The sequence below is a fragment of the Vitis riparia genome, chromosome 13, assembly GCF_004353265.1.
Source record: "Vitis riparia cultivar Riparia Gloire de Montpellier isolate 1030 chromosome 13, EGFV_Vit.rip_1.0, whole genome shotgun sequence".
Lineage (NCBI taxonomy): Eukaryota > Viridiplantae > Streptophyta > Magnoliopsida > Vitales > Vitaceae > Vitis > Vitis riparia.
In genome coordinates, this window is record NC_048443.1 from 19,475,988 (window position 1) to 19,490,494 (window position 14,507).

At 38.7% G+C, this 14,507-nt stretch overlaps 1 protein-coding gene across 1 annotated transcript; it reads left to right on the forward strand.

The window, feature by feature from the left end:
- The first annotated feature begins 936 nt into the window (after positions 1-936).
- LOC117927546 (pleiotropic drug resistance protein 2-like) lies at positions 937-8,308 on the forward strand. The gene is made up of 20 exons (XM_034847092.1): positions 937-1,322; positions 1,452-1,572; positions 1,772-1,860; positions 2,053-2,137; positions 2,337-2,627; positions 2,712-2,802; positions 2,992-3,892; positions 3,982-4,142; positions 4,297-4,400; positions 4,513-4,678; positions 4,823-4,957; positions 5,571-5,722; positions 5,830-6,162; positions 6,259-6,549; positions 6,652-6,735; positions 6,827-6,960; positions 7,047-7,274; positions 7,361-7,532; positions 7,622-7,876; positions 7,953-8,308. The coding sequence occupies exons 1-20, from the start codon at positions 943-945 to the stop codon at positions 8,220-8,222; spliced, it is 4,443 nt and encodes a 1,480-aa protein (XP_034702983.1). The 5' UTR covers positions 937-942; the 3' UTR covers positions 8,223-8,308.
- The last annotated feature ends 6,199 nt before the right edge of the window (positions 8,309-14,507 follow it).

The following is a 14,507-nucleotide window of genomic DNA, read 5'->3' on the forward strand; positions in this document are numbered from 1 at the left end:
ACATAATATTTTTCATGCACGCCATAAAGACTCTTCTTTTCCACTCAGTAATGTCCACTTCTTTACCGCTTTCAGTCTCCATCACCTCCTACATCACTCCATGCCCATCAATCTTATCTACTCATCATTTCATCCCTGTTGAAGCCTCGCGTCACCGGGGCCACTGCAGCTACCAGTGGGCGCGCCTCCTCAACTGAAGATGGTACCCGCTTCAATCAACCTGTAAAAGATGTCTGGACAGGGGGTCCGGACACACTCTCCGATGGTTTTGTTAGCCTTTATCTCTAACATTTTTTCTATTCTCTCTTGGGTTCTCCTCTTTTGGGTAAAAACGCTTACCTTCTTTCATTGTGTGAGGGTCTTTTATAGTGTGAGGAGCTTTGTCCCCCTTAATGGTGGGAAGACTTTTTTGCTTGTCACGATGGTGCTAAGGTGGTGGCAGAGCATCATTGCCTTGCAGGCGGCTGTCAGAAATTATGGGAGGGATGACTTGCCGTCATCCCCGTCTTTTCGTTCTGCAGGCGACGGAGTGTAGGCTGTGACAGGTTGCCTGAAGTGACTCAGGAGAGTCCTGTCGAGCATGCTTTTAGTAGTATAGACAATTATGACCCGCGTTTCACGGCCAAAGCTTTTAGTTAAGACGCTAGCACTGGGTCCGAACAAGACGTCCGGATAAGAGAGTGGGGTCATCCGGATGACGAGTTTAAGAATGTCGCATGCCCCCTTAGGGAATCCGCCCTGAGGGAATCCGGACAGAGAGTTGAAGTGCCACGTGTCCCATGGAGGAATGCTCTGCGGGGTTGCCACGTGTGCGTTTGGGGGTGGTCCCTACAATCCCCACCTTCTCTAGCATGTTGATCTCATCGGTTGAATTTCAGCTTTCCAGACTTATTATAAAGGGGGGCTTGGAGTCTTTATTCTGAGGAGTTTTGGTGGGTGACAATGGCTGCAGCATTGGCTGGGGATGATCTAGCAAGGTCCATGAGCAGCAGGCGTAAAAGTTTAGGGTCTGGAAGTAGGCGAAGTTGGGCTTCTGCGAGTATTCGTGAGGTGGTGTCAGCACATGGTGATGTTTTTCAGAGTAGGAGAGAGGATGATGAGGAAGAGTTGAAGTGGGCGGCCATTGAAAGGCTTCCAACCTTTGAGCGGTTGAGGAAGGGGATGCTTAAGCAAGTTTTGGATGATGGGAAGGTTGTCCATGAAGAAGTTGACTTCACCAATCTTGGTATGCAGGAGAGGAAGCATCTCATAGAGAGTATACTTAAGGTTGTAGAAGAAGATAATGAGAAGTTCCTTCTCAGGCTCAGGGAAAGGACTGATAGGTCACTCTTCTCTCTTTCTTCCCATGAAGTTCACCCTGTTGGTCATGTGTTTTTTTGCTTTTGGCTTTGCCCCGGTTGAATTTGTTACCAGAAAAGTTTTATGAAACGTAACATCTGTTTGCTCAACAGGGTTGGGGTTGAGATACCAAAAATCGAAGTCCGGTTTGAGCATTTATCAGTGGAAGGAGACGCATATGTTGGAACCAGGGCACTTCCTACTCTGCTCAATTCTACCATGAACTTCATAGAGGTAGTTTGTTCTGTTTGTCCCTTTGTTTTTCTTCTTCCCTTTTGCATGGTGATTCTTGATTTTCCCTTTCAGCAAATTATGATGAATGAATTCAATCTCCTGACAATGTTTTTGGGAGATGTTTGCTTCAATTCAGTAGACTGTTGGAATTTGTAGAGATGAATGAAGTATGATTGTGTTTATTTGTTCTCGTGAACAGGGAATACTTGGACTGATTAGGCTTTCCCCATCTAAGAAAAGGGTAGTCAAGATACTAAAAGATGTGAGTGGGATCGTGAAACCATCAAGGTAAATGTATTCCAATTTTGGAGGTACCATTCAATCAAACATGTTGCCCTTAACACAAATCTCCTGAATGATGTCTTTAGATAATTTGATTGACGCATATTCTGGGAAAATTTAATAGGATAACAAAAATTTTTCCCATTAAGTGCACTTCCTTTCTTTGCTGGTTTCTTGATTTGCTTTTGTGTTTTGCAGAATGACTCTGCTTCTGGGACCTCCAGCCTCAGGGAAAACTACCCTGCTGCAGGCGCTTGCTGGGAAGATGGACAAAGGTCTAAGGGTATGTTGTCCCCACACCCCCAACTTACATTCTGACAAATATTTTTATCCAATTCGATCCTTCACTGTGTCATTGTTATTTCCTTCCCAAGTTTCATCCCATGTCCTCAGACTGTTCTTGAATTATGAATTATTTAGTGATGGTGGTAGTCCCCGATTCCTGAACTCATTGCTCTGTTGTGTGCGGTGTTTATGGACAGATGGAAGGAAAAATCACATACTGTGGTCATGAATTATCAGAGTTTGTTCCTCAGAGAACATGTGCTTACATTAGCCAGCATGATCTGCACCATGGTGAGATGACAGTTAGGGAAACGTTGGACTTCTCAGGACGATGTTTGGGAGTTGGAACCAGATATGAACTACTAGCTGAATTGTCAAGACGAGAAAAAGAAGCTGGAATTAAGCCAGATCCTGAGATAGATGCATTCATGAAAGCAACAGCAATGGCAGGCCAAGAAACTAGTTTGGTTACAGATTATGTGCTCAAGGTTTGCACCTCCATTTCCATTTGGTGCCTGGCCTATTAGTTACATTCCCAAGCTTTGCGTTCTTTGACATTGTCTGTGTAACAGATACTGGGATTAGATATCTGCGCTGACATTATGGTGGGAGATGATATGAGAAGGGGCATTTCTGGTGGAGAAAAGAAGCGTGTTACTACCGGTATGTGCCCCATTTCCATTGATTATGTCCTATATCAATTGTTTCTTTCAACTTAGTGGTAAAGCATTTGCCTTCAATTTGAATTGAGCTACTGATCAATTATGAATTGTCTGCTTTCTGAGGAGTCCTTGTTCTTAAGATTTTTAATATTTGACAACAGCCTAATTTGACTGATGAAACTGAATGCAGGAGAAATGTTGGTTGGACCAGCAAAGGCTCTTTTCATGGATGAAATATCAACTGGTCTGGACAGTTCCACCACTTTTCAGATTGTCAAGTTTATGAGGCAGATGGTTCATATCATGGAAGTAACCATGATAATCTCTCTTCTCCAACCTGCACCTGAAACTTATGATCTTTTTGATGCCATTATCTTACTATGTGAGGGCCAAATTGTGTACCAAGGTCCCCGTGAAAACATCCTTGAATTCTTTGAAAGCATAGGCTTCAAATGCCCGGAAAGAAAAGGAGTTGCAGACTTCTTGCAAGAGGTGACTTCCAGAAAGGACCAAGAACAATACTGGTTCAGAAAGAATGAACCTTACAGATATATCTCGGTGCCCGAGTTTGTGCAACACTTCAACTCTTTCCACATTGGCCAGAAGCTTTCAGACGACCTTGGAATCCCTTACGATAGGAGCAGAACCCATCCTGCAGCATTGGTGACAGAAAAGTATGGAATCTCCAACTGGGAACTCTTCAAGGCATGCTTTGCTAGGGAGTGGCTATTAATGAAGCGCAACTCTTTTATATACATATTCAAGACTACCCAGATTACGATCATGTCAGTAATTGCCATGACAGTGTTCTTCAGAACAGAAATGAAGCATGGCCAACTGCAAGATGGAGTAAAATTCTATGGGGCTCTGTTTTATAGTCTCATAAATGTAATGTTTAACGGACTGGCAGAACTTGCATTGACTATTTTCAGGCTCCCAGTGTTTTTTAAGCAGAGGGATTTCTTGTTTTACCCGGCATGGGCTTTTGCACTACCAATTTGGGTCCTTAGGATCCCCTTGTCACTGATGGAGTCATGCATATGGATCATTCTCACGTATTACACTATTGGGTATGCCCCTGCTGCTAGTAGGTATGTGAATGGACCTCCATTCTTCCTTACTTGTGTTTTAGCTTTCACAAATGGAACTATGACAACCCAAGACTTGGAATAATGCTCAGGTTTTTCCGTCAATTACTGGCATTCTTTGTCGTGCATCAGATGGCCCTATCTCTTTTCCGCTTCATTGCAGCACTTGGAAGAACACTGATTGTGGCCAACACTCTTGCCACCTTTACATTGCTATTGGTTTCTGTTCTGGGTGGATTCGTTGTGTCCAAAGGTCAGTATTTTGTGTCTTTTTGCTATGCAGTGAGCTGATTGTTTTTGCAACACTGATGACTTATTTCAAATGGAAAGGGAGAGGGGCACTCTTTATGTGATTGTATTATATGATTGATAATGTAATAAACCATTTGTTTCTCCTTCTTCCTTAGATGATATTAAACCATGGATGATATGGGGATATTATGCTTCTCCAATGATGTATGGGCAAAATGCCCTTGTCATCAATGAATTTCTTGATGACAGATGGAGCGCGGTAAGGTTTCCTAGGAGCTTTTGAATGGTTGTTCTCACTTTGTTTTAGCTTGGGCATTTCTGCCTTCATTACTTGGTCTGTCTTTGTATACACTACTCGGTTTTTGGCACAGCCCAACATCTATACAAGAATTCCAGAACCCACAGTTGGAAAAGCTCTTCTCAAGGCAAGAGGCATGTTTGTGGATAGCTATTGGTATTGGATTTCTGTTGGTGCACTCCTGGGGTTTTCTCTGCTCTTCAATATCTGTTTCATTGCAGCTCTGACATATTTGGACCGTAAGTTATTGCTTATACTAACCTTCATTTTCCTTTTTCCTTCCCTCCAAAGGTTTTGGTCATGGAATTATCATCCATCAGTCAGAACTAGGTATTATTTAAATAAGATTCTAGTTTTGACAATTTTCTGAAACTCAAATGCAGCTCTGGGAGACTCAAAATCTGTCATTATTGATGAGGATAATGAAGAAAAGAGTGAGAAGCAGTTTTACTCTAACAAACAGCATGATCTGACCACCCCAGAAAGAAATTCAGCATCTACTGCCCCAATGTCTGAAGGTTCAAGATTTTACCTACTTTGATCTCCTCTGGTTTTTGGTTGTTTGTTTGTCTTCTAGCGTTTCTATATATTTTATTAACCAAGCATTAGGTCCATATACAGGTTCCATTCAACAATCATTCAATATCTAGTTTTTCCTTTGAATCAACTCCCCTCTGATCGCCACCTTACGGTGTTCATTTTCAATAAACTGAGTAGTTTATCAATGCTGAAAACCAGTAGCATGATAGCCTAAAACTCAAGCCTAACAAAGTGGTGGATATTAAGAGAGATTTCAAAACGTTAGGACAAAAAGGATAAGTTTCGAGATCTATTTCTTCTGAAACATGCTGCAAATTTTCCTTTGCAGAGAGGAAAAGATGTTGCTATTAACAATGTTTCATCAACTATTATGTTGCTACAATTTCTGAACTTGCTCTTGGGAAATAATATTGCATAATACTTGCTTCTTGCTATTGGTTCTCCTTCTCTAGGAGACACCAGCTTTTTACCTGACCCTCACAAAATTCTTGTTGATCACTTCTTGAAGAGGCTAGTGATACTAGACATTACAAATAACATGAACATCAGATTTTCTTTATCTGGTAGCTGATATTAGGTCTATGGTAACAGGTATTGATATGGAAGTAAGGAACACTAGAGAAAACACCAAAGCAGTTGGCAAAGATGCAAATCATGCACCTACTAAAAGGGGAATGGTGTTGCCCTTCCAGCCCTTATCGCTTGCATTTGAGCATGTGAATTACTATGTTGATATGCCTGCTGTAAGTAACTTGTTTTGAGTACTCAGACACACAAGTGAGACTAATATATAGGTTAGGATATGATCTTGATCTAGAGCTTTGAAACTTTTTTATGGATTCAATCACAGGGAATGAAGAGCCAAGGAATTGAAGCGGATCATCTCCAACTGCTGCGGGATGCTAGCGGTGCTTTCAGGCCAGGTATTTTAATGGCATTAGTTGGTGTTAGTGGTGCTGGAAAGACCACTTTGATGGATGTGTTAGCAGGAAGGAAAACTAGTGGGTACATTGAAGGAAGTATCAGCATTTCTGGTTACCCCAAAAACCAAGCAACTTTTGCTCGTATTAGTGGTTACTGTGAGCAGACTGATATACATTCTCCAAATGTAACTGTTTATGAATCTCTTGTTTACTCTGCCTGGCTGCGCCTTGCTCCGGATGTCAAAAAGGAAACAAGGCAGGCATGTCCTCTTGTCAAATGAACGATTTTTCTTTTAGTTCACCCTCTTACAAGCTATATTCATCAGTTGTTTTTTTTTGTTCCTTCTGTGTTATAGGTGTTTGTTGAGGAAGTAATAGATTTGGTTGAGCTTCACCCCCTGAGGAATGCTTTGGTTGGCCTTCCGGGAATAGATGGGCTTTCAACAGAACAGAGGAAGAGGCTGACAGTAGCTGTAGAATTAGTTGCTAACCCCTCCATCATCTTCATGGATGAACCAACGACAGGCCTTGATGCTAGAGCAGCTGCAGTTGTTATGCGTACAGTTAGAAACACGGTGGATACAGGGCGGACTGTTGTCTGCACCATTCACCAGCCAAGCATAGACATCTTTGAAGCTTTTGATGAGGTATTTCTTAGTTTCATGGTTTTGTATCTAATACTTCTTAGTGGTATGATTATCATGGAGTCACCAGTCCTTTCTTCAACCCAACATCATTTTTGCCTGCAGCTACTGCTGATGAAGAGAGGAGGACAAATCATTTATGCTGGACCTCTTGGTCGCAATTCTCACAAGCTTGTAGAGTACTTTGAAGTAAGCATTATTCATCTTCTGTGAACTTGCTCCATCTCCATTGCTATACTTATAAGGAGTGTGTCATGATCAAATCCATAACTTGCTGCAGGCTGTCCGGGGAATTCCTAAAATCAGAGATGGTCAAAATCCTGCTACATGGATGATGGAAGTCAGCTCTGCTGCAGTTGAGGCTCAACTTGGTGTGGATTTGGCGGAAATTTATGCTAAATCTGAACTCTATCAGTAAGTGGATTATGATTCCTTGGAACTCCATCTTTCTGCCTCAATTCTTTTTCCAATGACTTATTACACTCCCCCCTTTCTTGCAGGAGGAATCAGGAACTCATCAAAGAGCTGAGCATACCATCACCAGGATCCAAAGACCTTCATTTCCCCACCAAATACTCTCAAAGCTTTATTACTCAATGCAAGGCTTGCTTCTGGAAACAGCACTGGTCTTATTGGAGGAATCCTTCCTATAATGCTCTCCGGTTCTTCTTGACCATAATTATTGGTGTTCTATTTGGATTAATTTTCTGGAACGAAGGAGAGAAGACGTAAGTATTGCAAATTTATTATTTTGGTGTTCCTCCATTAATAATTAAGAAAAAATGTGAACCAACACCCCAACTACTGTATGCAGAGACAAAGAACAAGACCTAATAAATCTGCTGGGAGCTATGTTTGCAGCTGTCTTCTTCCTTGGAGCCACCAACGCTGCTTCAGTGCAGCCTATTGTGGCAATTGAGAGAACAGTCTTCTACCGCGAAAGGGCAGCTGGGATGTATTCAGCTTTGCCTTATGCATTTGCCCAGGTTGCCTTTTGAGAAAACAGATGAGAAACAGACACACATTTCTAGTAGAGCTTAATTTTAAACTAATCTTGTATTTGGATGCCCTGCAGGTGGCCATAGAGGCAATTTACATCACAATCCAAACTTTTGTTTACACTCTTCTCCTCTACTCTATGATGGGATTCTACTGGCGAGTGGACAAGTTCTTATGGTTCTACTACTACCTACTCATGTGCTTTATTTACTTCACATTGTATGGAATGATGATTGTAGCGCTCACTCCCAACCATCAAATTGCTGCCATTCTTATGTCCTTCTTCCTAAGCTTTTGGAATCTCTTCTCTGGTTTTCTCATCCCTAGGATGGTGCGTATACCTACAAAGAATTTGAGTTTGTTTTTGTAGAAGAAATACTGAATTCTAACAAACTGTACACCTACAGCAAATACCAATATGGTGGAGGTGGTACTACTGGGCTTCCCCTGTTGCTTGGACCATCTATGGACTGGTGACATCTCAGGTGGGTGACAAGGAGGATCCGGTTCAAGTACCTGGAGCAGATGACATGTCAGTGAAGCAGTATCTTAAGGAGGCTTTAGGCTTTGAATATGATTTCCTGAGAGCGGTTGCCTTGGCTCATATTGGTTGGGTCCTCCTCTTCTTGTTTGTCTTTGCCTATGGCATTAAGTTCCTTAACTTCCAAAGGAGGTAAAGGAAAGTCTCAGAAAATGATTGTTTCTTTGTAATTTGTAAAATTCTTGGGTACCTAGAGATGATATCCCTTTTCTTTTTGTCAAATGGGTAATGTCAGTACTGATATAGGGGCCCATCTTCTAGTTGAAATCCCATTCCTTCCTTTAGAAAAAAACATAAAATAAGATTTTGTGAAAGGAGACCTTCGGATGGGCCACATTCTACTCGAGACCCTTAATGAATGGTAGGTTGAATATTAATAGTTTGACCATTGGAGTTGTGCCAATGAAAGGAGGAGTTGGTCAATGAATGGTAGGTTGAATATTAACGGTTTTGACCAACGGAGTTGTGCCAAGAAAAGGAGTAGTTGATTTGGGAGGGAGTGAGGAATCGAAGCAACATAGGGTAAATCTCGATGAATTGTGCAGTTCAACCGCTCAACCGCTCTGTTTACATAACTGATATAGGTTTGGAGAGAAGATTATTCTATCTTTAATTTACGGATCTGAACAGTTACCTCTAATCAGGTTTAACAGGGGCATCTGCAAGCTCCTGGATCTCCTGCTTGCTTTGAATCAAACACCTTCTCTTGGTGTCAAAATCAAGTTTGTCCAAGTCCTCTGCAATTCCCATGTACCCATACAGAACAACCTCCTCTGGTTTGTCTTGTTGCATTCCTGCTTCCCTACTGTTGCTGCTTTTGCCATTGTTGTAATTTATTTTCTCAAGATCTGCTCTTCCATGATTATTCTCAGCATAATACCCATGAAGCCTTCCTGCATCTTCCAGTCCAGAAAACGTACCCTAGAACTTCACCACCATAACACTATGGTCTGCAGGCCTATCGAGGCACATCTTGAATTTTCCCCCGCCAAAACCTTCAACTGCCAGTAAGACCCCAAAAAGAGAAGGCAGTACATCAGAATAACATAACACCAGCTTCCAAAACCAATTTACCGTGCACGTCACCGATTTATTTAAGCCAAATCCAGAGTGAGCATTAGGGCACCAGCTCAGTTAAGCCGAGCTAGCCTAGAGGTAAACACAAAAAGCCCATTTGGCAGTGTTTTAAAAAACAATTGTCAAAAATCAATTTTTAATAAAAATTCTTAAAAACATTTCTCAATTGTTTTTAAAAATAAAATTCTATTTAAAAACTCAAATATAGAAAATAATTTTATCGACTTATTTTCTATGAAGTTATAATGCACTCATTTTTTTTTTATCATATATAATGCACTTATATACAATGCAAAACTTCTTCAAATTGATGAATGATAGTTTTTCATTCATACTTTATTTCGTTCATGTACAGAGTATATATAGAGGGTAATCACCATTCTAAGAATGGGAAAGGATGATACAAGGAAAGAATAATATAAGGAAATAACAATTAATTTCCTAATATCTCAATATTCCTAATATATCAATATTCATAATATCTCAACTTTCCTAATATCTAAACATTCCTAATATCTCAACACTAAATGATATAAGGAAAGAATGATATAAGGAAAGCATTCCTAATATCTCAACACTCCCCCTCAAGTTGGTGCATAGATGTCACACATGCCCAACTTGTCTAAAAATTTTGAGAATACTTGACTTGAGACAGCTTTGGTGAGGATATCGGCTAACCAATCTTGCTTTCCACCTTGGATCAACTAAGGCTTCCTGCACACTTGGATGTAGGAAAGTTTTTCCCGTTTGGCAATATGCATCTCCACGAGTTGCGACCAAACGTCATAGTTTGATTCAGTCAAAATAATTCCTGGATTGAAAGTACCTTCAGATTGAAAAACAATAGTACCTTTTTTCACTCATTTTTTTTTCTCTCTCACAAAGGAGGGACAATTGTTAGCCTTACGGCAAAATATCCAGGATTTCAGTTCCCTGGCTTTGATACCATCTTCAAATTGATGAATGATAGTTTTTCATTCATACTTTATTTCGTTCATGTACAGAGTATATATAGAGGGTAATCACCATTCTAAGAATGGGAAAGGATGATACAAGGAAAGAATAATATAAGGAAATAACAACTAATATCTTAATATCTCAACTTTCCTAATATCTCAATATTCCTAATATCTCAATATTCCTAATATCTCAATATTCCTAATATATCAATATTCATAATATCTCAACTTTCCTAATATCTAAACATTCCTAATATCTCAACACTAAATGATATAAGGAAAGAATGATATAAGGAAAGCATTCCTAATATCTCAACAAAACTTCCGAAAACATTCTTCACATATTCAATTATTTCTCAAAATACTCCACAAAAAACACCTCAAAACATCTAAAAAGACCAATCTGTTTTCAAAACATATTTTTAAAAAATTGTTTTCAGTTAAAAATCTATTTTCTATTATAAAACAAAAGACAATTTTCATGAATAGTTTCGAAACAAACCCAAACCTTTTAATCTAAAGAGGTTATCACTTTGCCAATAATCCAACCCAACCTAATATGCTAAAACTTAGCCTATATGATCTCAATTTTCAGAGAAAGAGTTGAGATGGATAGCCTTGGGTTTATTTAAAAGAAGGAAAGGAAAATATTGAGACTACAGATTTGTAATGGCGTGAAGACTTGAAGGGAGCAACCAGGGCATTTGATACTAAGAGGTTCACCCCCATGAAAGTATAAGGGCATCAGCCTTCACTGTTCAAAATAGAAATGTTATGGATGATGACAAGTGGTGGCCAGAGAATGAGGTCTTCTTTCTGATTCAAAGCTTCATCACCAGGTAAGGCAGGAGGAACAATAAGAATGTTTGAGCTTTCACAAGAGAAATATTATTTAGATTATTTTAATAGGTAGTAAGAATAATTTATTGAACATCTTTGAAAGAGAAAAAAAATTGAATAAAATATACACTCCACGACAGGACAAAGGTATTAGGGGAAAATCTGTGGCCAAGCGGGGTGTCAAGCTTTGTAGCTGAATGACATCAACACCTTCAGAGGCAAGACGACAATACATAAATTGACAGATTAACACAACAATCTCTAGGCAGCCTATTCAGAGATTGTTTTTGATAAAAATGATAAGTATGTCCACTCTCTATATACCAAAAAGTGAAATAAATCAATAATATTTTGTTTCTCCTTGATTCTAGAAACCCAAAAAAGATAGAGCCATCCTTTTGAAAAGGTTTAGTGCCGAATTCTCCCAACATGATAAATATTTAGATCTTCCTAACCATGGGGGATTGAAGCATGTCCCTGTTCAACAATCTCATAGATAGGATCCTCAAAGAAGGCAAACAACAGGACATTAAAGTGTGTTGATCCAAGTTAACTAAAATCAGTTCTCACTATTTTCACTCTCTATGATGCATCTGTTTTCAAATCCCAAACACCACTATAAATTTCTTAATTGATTGAAAAAATCTTCTGGTAAAAGTTTCCCAAGATAACCTAGAGCCTTTCATGGTTGAGTGAGTTGAAGAGAGAGATTTGAATGGACCAAATCCTTGGTCAATTCCATGGTGTTATTGCGAATCTCCTCCAAGGAAGAATTGGGTAGACAGACTATTACTTTTACACTCAAATTGATCAAAAAGTATTTGTAAGTACAAATGCTAGATTTATGAAAGAAGACTATATGATAAGTAATAAGTTTAGCAGTAATATTGATTGAAGAGTATTAGATTACATTCCCACAATAGCACAAAATACTATGGATCTAGTACCTACCACTTTTAACATTTTTAGTATACTAATGTTTCGTCATAGTAGGGGTTTTGTATAACTTGATCGATTAATGTATTAGGAAGAGTCTTTTGAGATAATTCCATAAGAACATGAGATCTATCCCATAGATTATGATGAAGCAATAAGCAATGTTGATGCATTTTGGCTAGGAGCTATGGATGCAGTTAGAATCCATGCATTCTAACATAATCTAGAAGCTTGTAGAAGCACTTAAATGGATAAAAGCTATATGGTGCAAGCGGATTTACTAGAGGAAGAGAGGAGTAGATGGAAAGGTTGAGACATAGAAGGTTAGAATTATAGTCAGAAATTTGGTTTCGACTATAAAGAGACTTTTTTACTGGCAGCCATTCTCAAATTCATGAGAATACTCCTATCTAATACAACACATCTCAATTGTGAGATAAATAAATAGATCTCAAGAAAGCATTCTTAAATGACTATCTTAGTGAGACCATTTAAATGATGCAACTATATGGTTTCATAGTAAAAGCCAAGAGTGTTTGGTGTGCAAGTTGCATAAATCCATTTGTGGATTAAAGCAAGTATCTCTCTCATAGTACAAGCATTTTAATTAGTTGGTCAAAACCTTTGATTTTGATCAAAATGAAAATGAATGTTGTGTGTACAAGAACGTGTAAGGAAGCATGATGGTCTTCATGATCCTATATGCTGATAATATTTTACTCATTAGGAATGATATAAGGTTATCATCATCAATCAAGATCTAGTTGTCTACTCAGTTTCAGATGAAAGATCTAGAGAAGCATAGTCTATTCCTAGGATTAAGGTCTTAGGAGATTGTAAGAATAGGAAGCTTGCACTATCTCAACCCACTTGAGTCAAGTATGCTATGTAGGATTCCAAAAAGGGTTTTCTACCCTTTAGACATAAAGTTCTGTTTTCTTAAGATAAGTGTCCTAAGATACTTAAGGAGAAATAGTGCATGAAGATAGTACTTGTTGGGATTGACCTCCTAAAAGCAAGACATGATGTAACAATTCATGTTGTATCGACATTGATTTGAGCATTCGATCTATCTCTTACATTGTACATGATTTGAGTTCATTAGGGGTTGCACAGAAGATACAATTCATGGGTTCCTTGTAAGTAGATAAGTTGTCCATTATTGGTTCATGGATTTGGGCAATCCAGTAGAGACTGTAGTGTAACACCTCCTAATTGGAGGGATGGCTTGTCTTGACCGTCGGGATGAGTTTCTCATGGTGAGTATATTAGCACATGTGATGCGCATTGGACAAGACCTACGGTGAATGATGATGCAAGGCTAGCAATTGTCATGATTCACAAAACTACTATATTACATGGACTCTCAACCTTAGAATGGGGAAAAACTAAAGTCTAAATTTGTTTTCCAACTACTAGTCATCATATTATTAAAAAACAACTACTAGTCCATGATTCTTACATAATAATCATACAAATAGATCAGTGAATGATGCAAAAGAAAAACCCTTTTACCGACTTTCTACATGCACAACATTTGGTATTCAAAAATAATTTTCCCTATTATTATTCTTCTACTCAAACATGAAGGATTTTCAATAATATAATTAATGGGGTCTCAAACATAAAGAAGTTTGAAAAATATGGATGTGACAATTCATCCCTAAACCTAATAAAAACACCCTCAATCCTCCACAAACTTGGGTTCCAATTCCAGAAATTGTACTAACCTGAAAACCACTTCAATAGGTGGAACATATTTTCATGTTCAAAGGATTTCACTAGGCATATACCCTACTACCAGTGCTACAACTGCTTTAGATCTTGAAGAGAATTCTTGCTTTTAAGATCCATTTGGCCCAAAGGAATTATGAAGGAATTGTTTGATCTTCACACAGTCTTTTTCCCCAAAGTTCATCATCTCTCTCCATGAACCATACCCAAATCCTCTCTCTGGATTTATTTTATTGGACAATAAACCCAGGTCATTGCCACGTACACATTTTAAAGGGATTTGACATGGAAAGTTCAATTGACCATGCACAAAACCCAAATTTTACAAACATCTGATATGAAAATTTGAAGGGTATATTTGTCTCTTGATATTTTATATCCTCTCTCTTTATTATGCAACTTATATGACCCAAAGGTTATTTTATTCATTGCAAATCAGTGTGCGAGTTCTTCAAAATCATTTGAAATCCTTCAAGATAGGCAACCTTGTACACCCTTGTACAATTAGCACATTTGCCTTATACACTTAGTGTAAATGCATTGTACAATGGTAGAAATTTCACATAGGTACAATTGAACGAGTGCATATGGGTGGGTAAACAATGTTTCCATTCTCATGGATTAGGGAAAATGAGGAAAAAGTTGACCCTAATTTCAGTTCATATTCATGATTAGTAGAGAAGCTAATAGAATGAATGAACATGGTGGATATCAAATAAAATGCATGTGATGAGCATGTGGTCAAGCAATGTGTGAGAGGAATGTCCCCCAAGATTGGAAAAAGTAAATGAGTAAGTTCTTCAAAATCATTTGAAATCCCTTAAGATAGACACTCTTGTACAGTTAGTACATTTGCCTTGTACACTTTGTGTAAA

Coding starts and splice junctions, on each gene's coding strand:
- LOC117927546 (XM_034847092.1), top strand. CDS start 943: ATGGCTGCAGCATTGGCTGGGGATGATCTAGCAAGGTCCATGAGCAGC. Junction 1,573..1,771: donor CTACCATGAACTTCATAGAG/GTAGTTTGTTCT, acceptor TCTCGTGAACAG/GGAATACTTGGACTGATTAG. Junction 7,533..7,621: donor TGCCTTATGCATTTGCCCAG/GTTGCCTTTTGA, acceptor GATGCCCTGCAG/GTGGCCATAGAGGCAATTTA.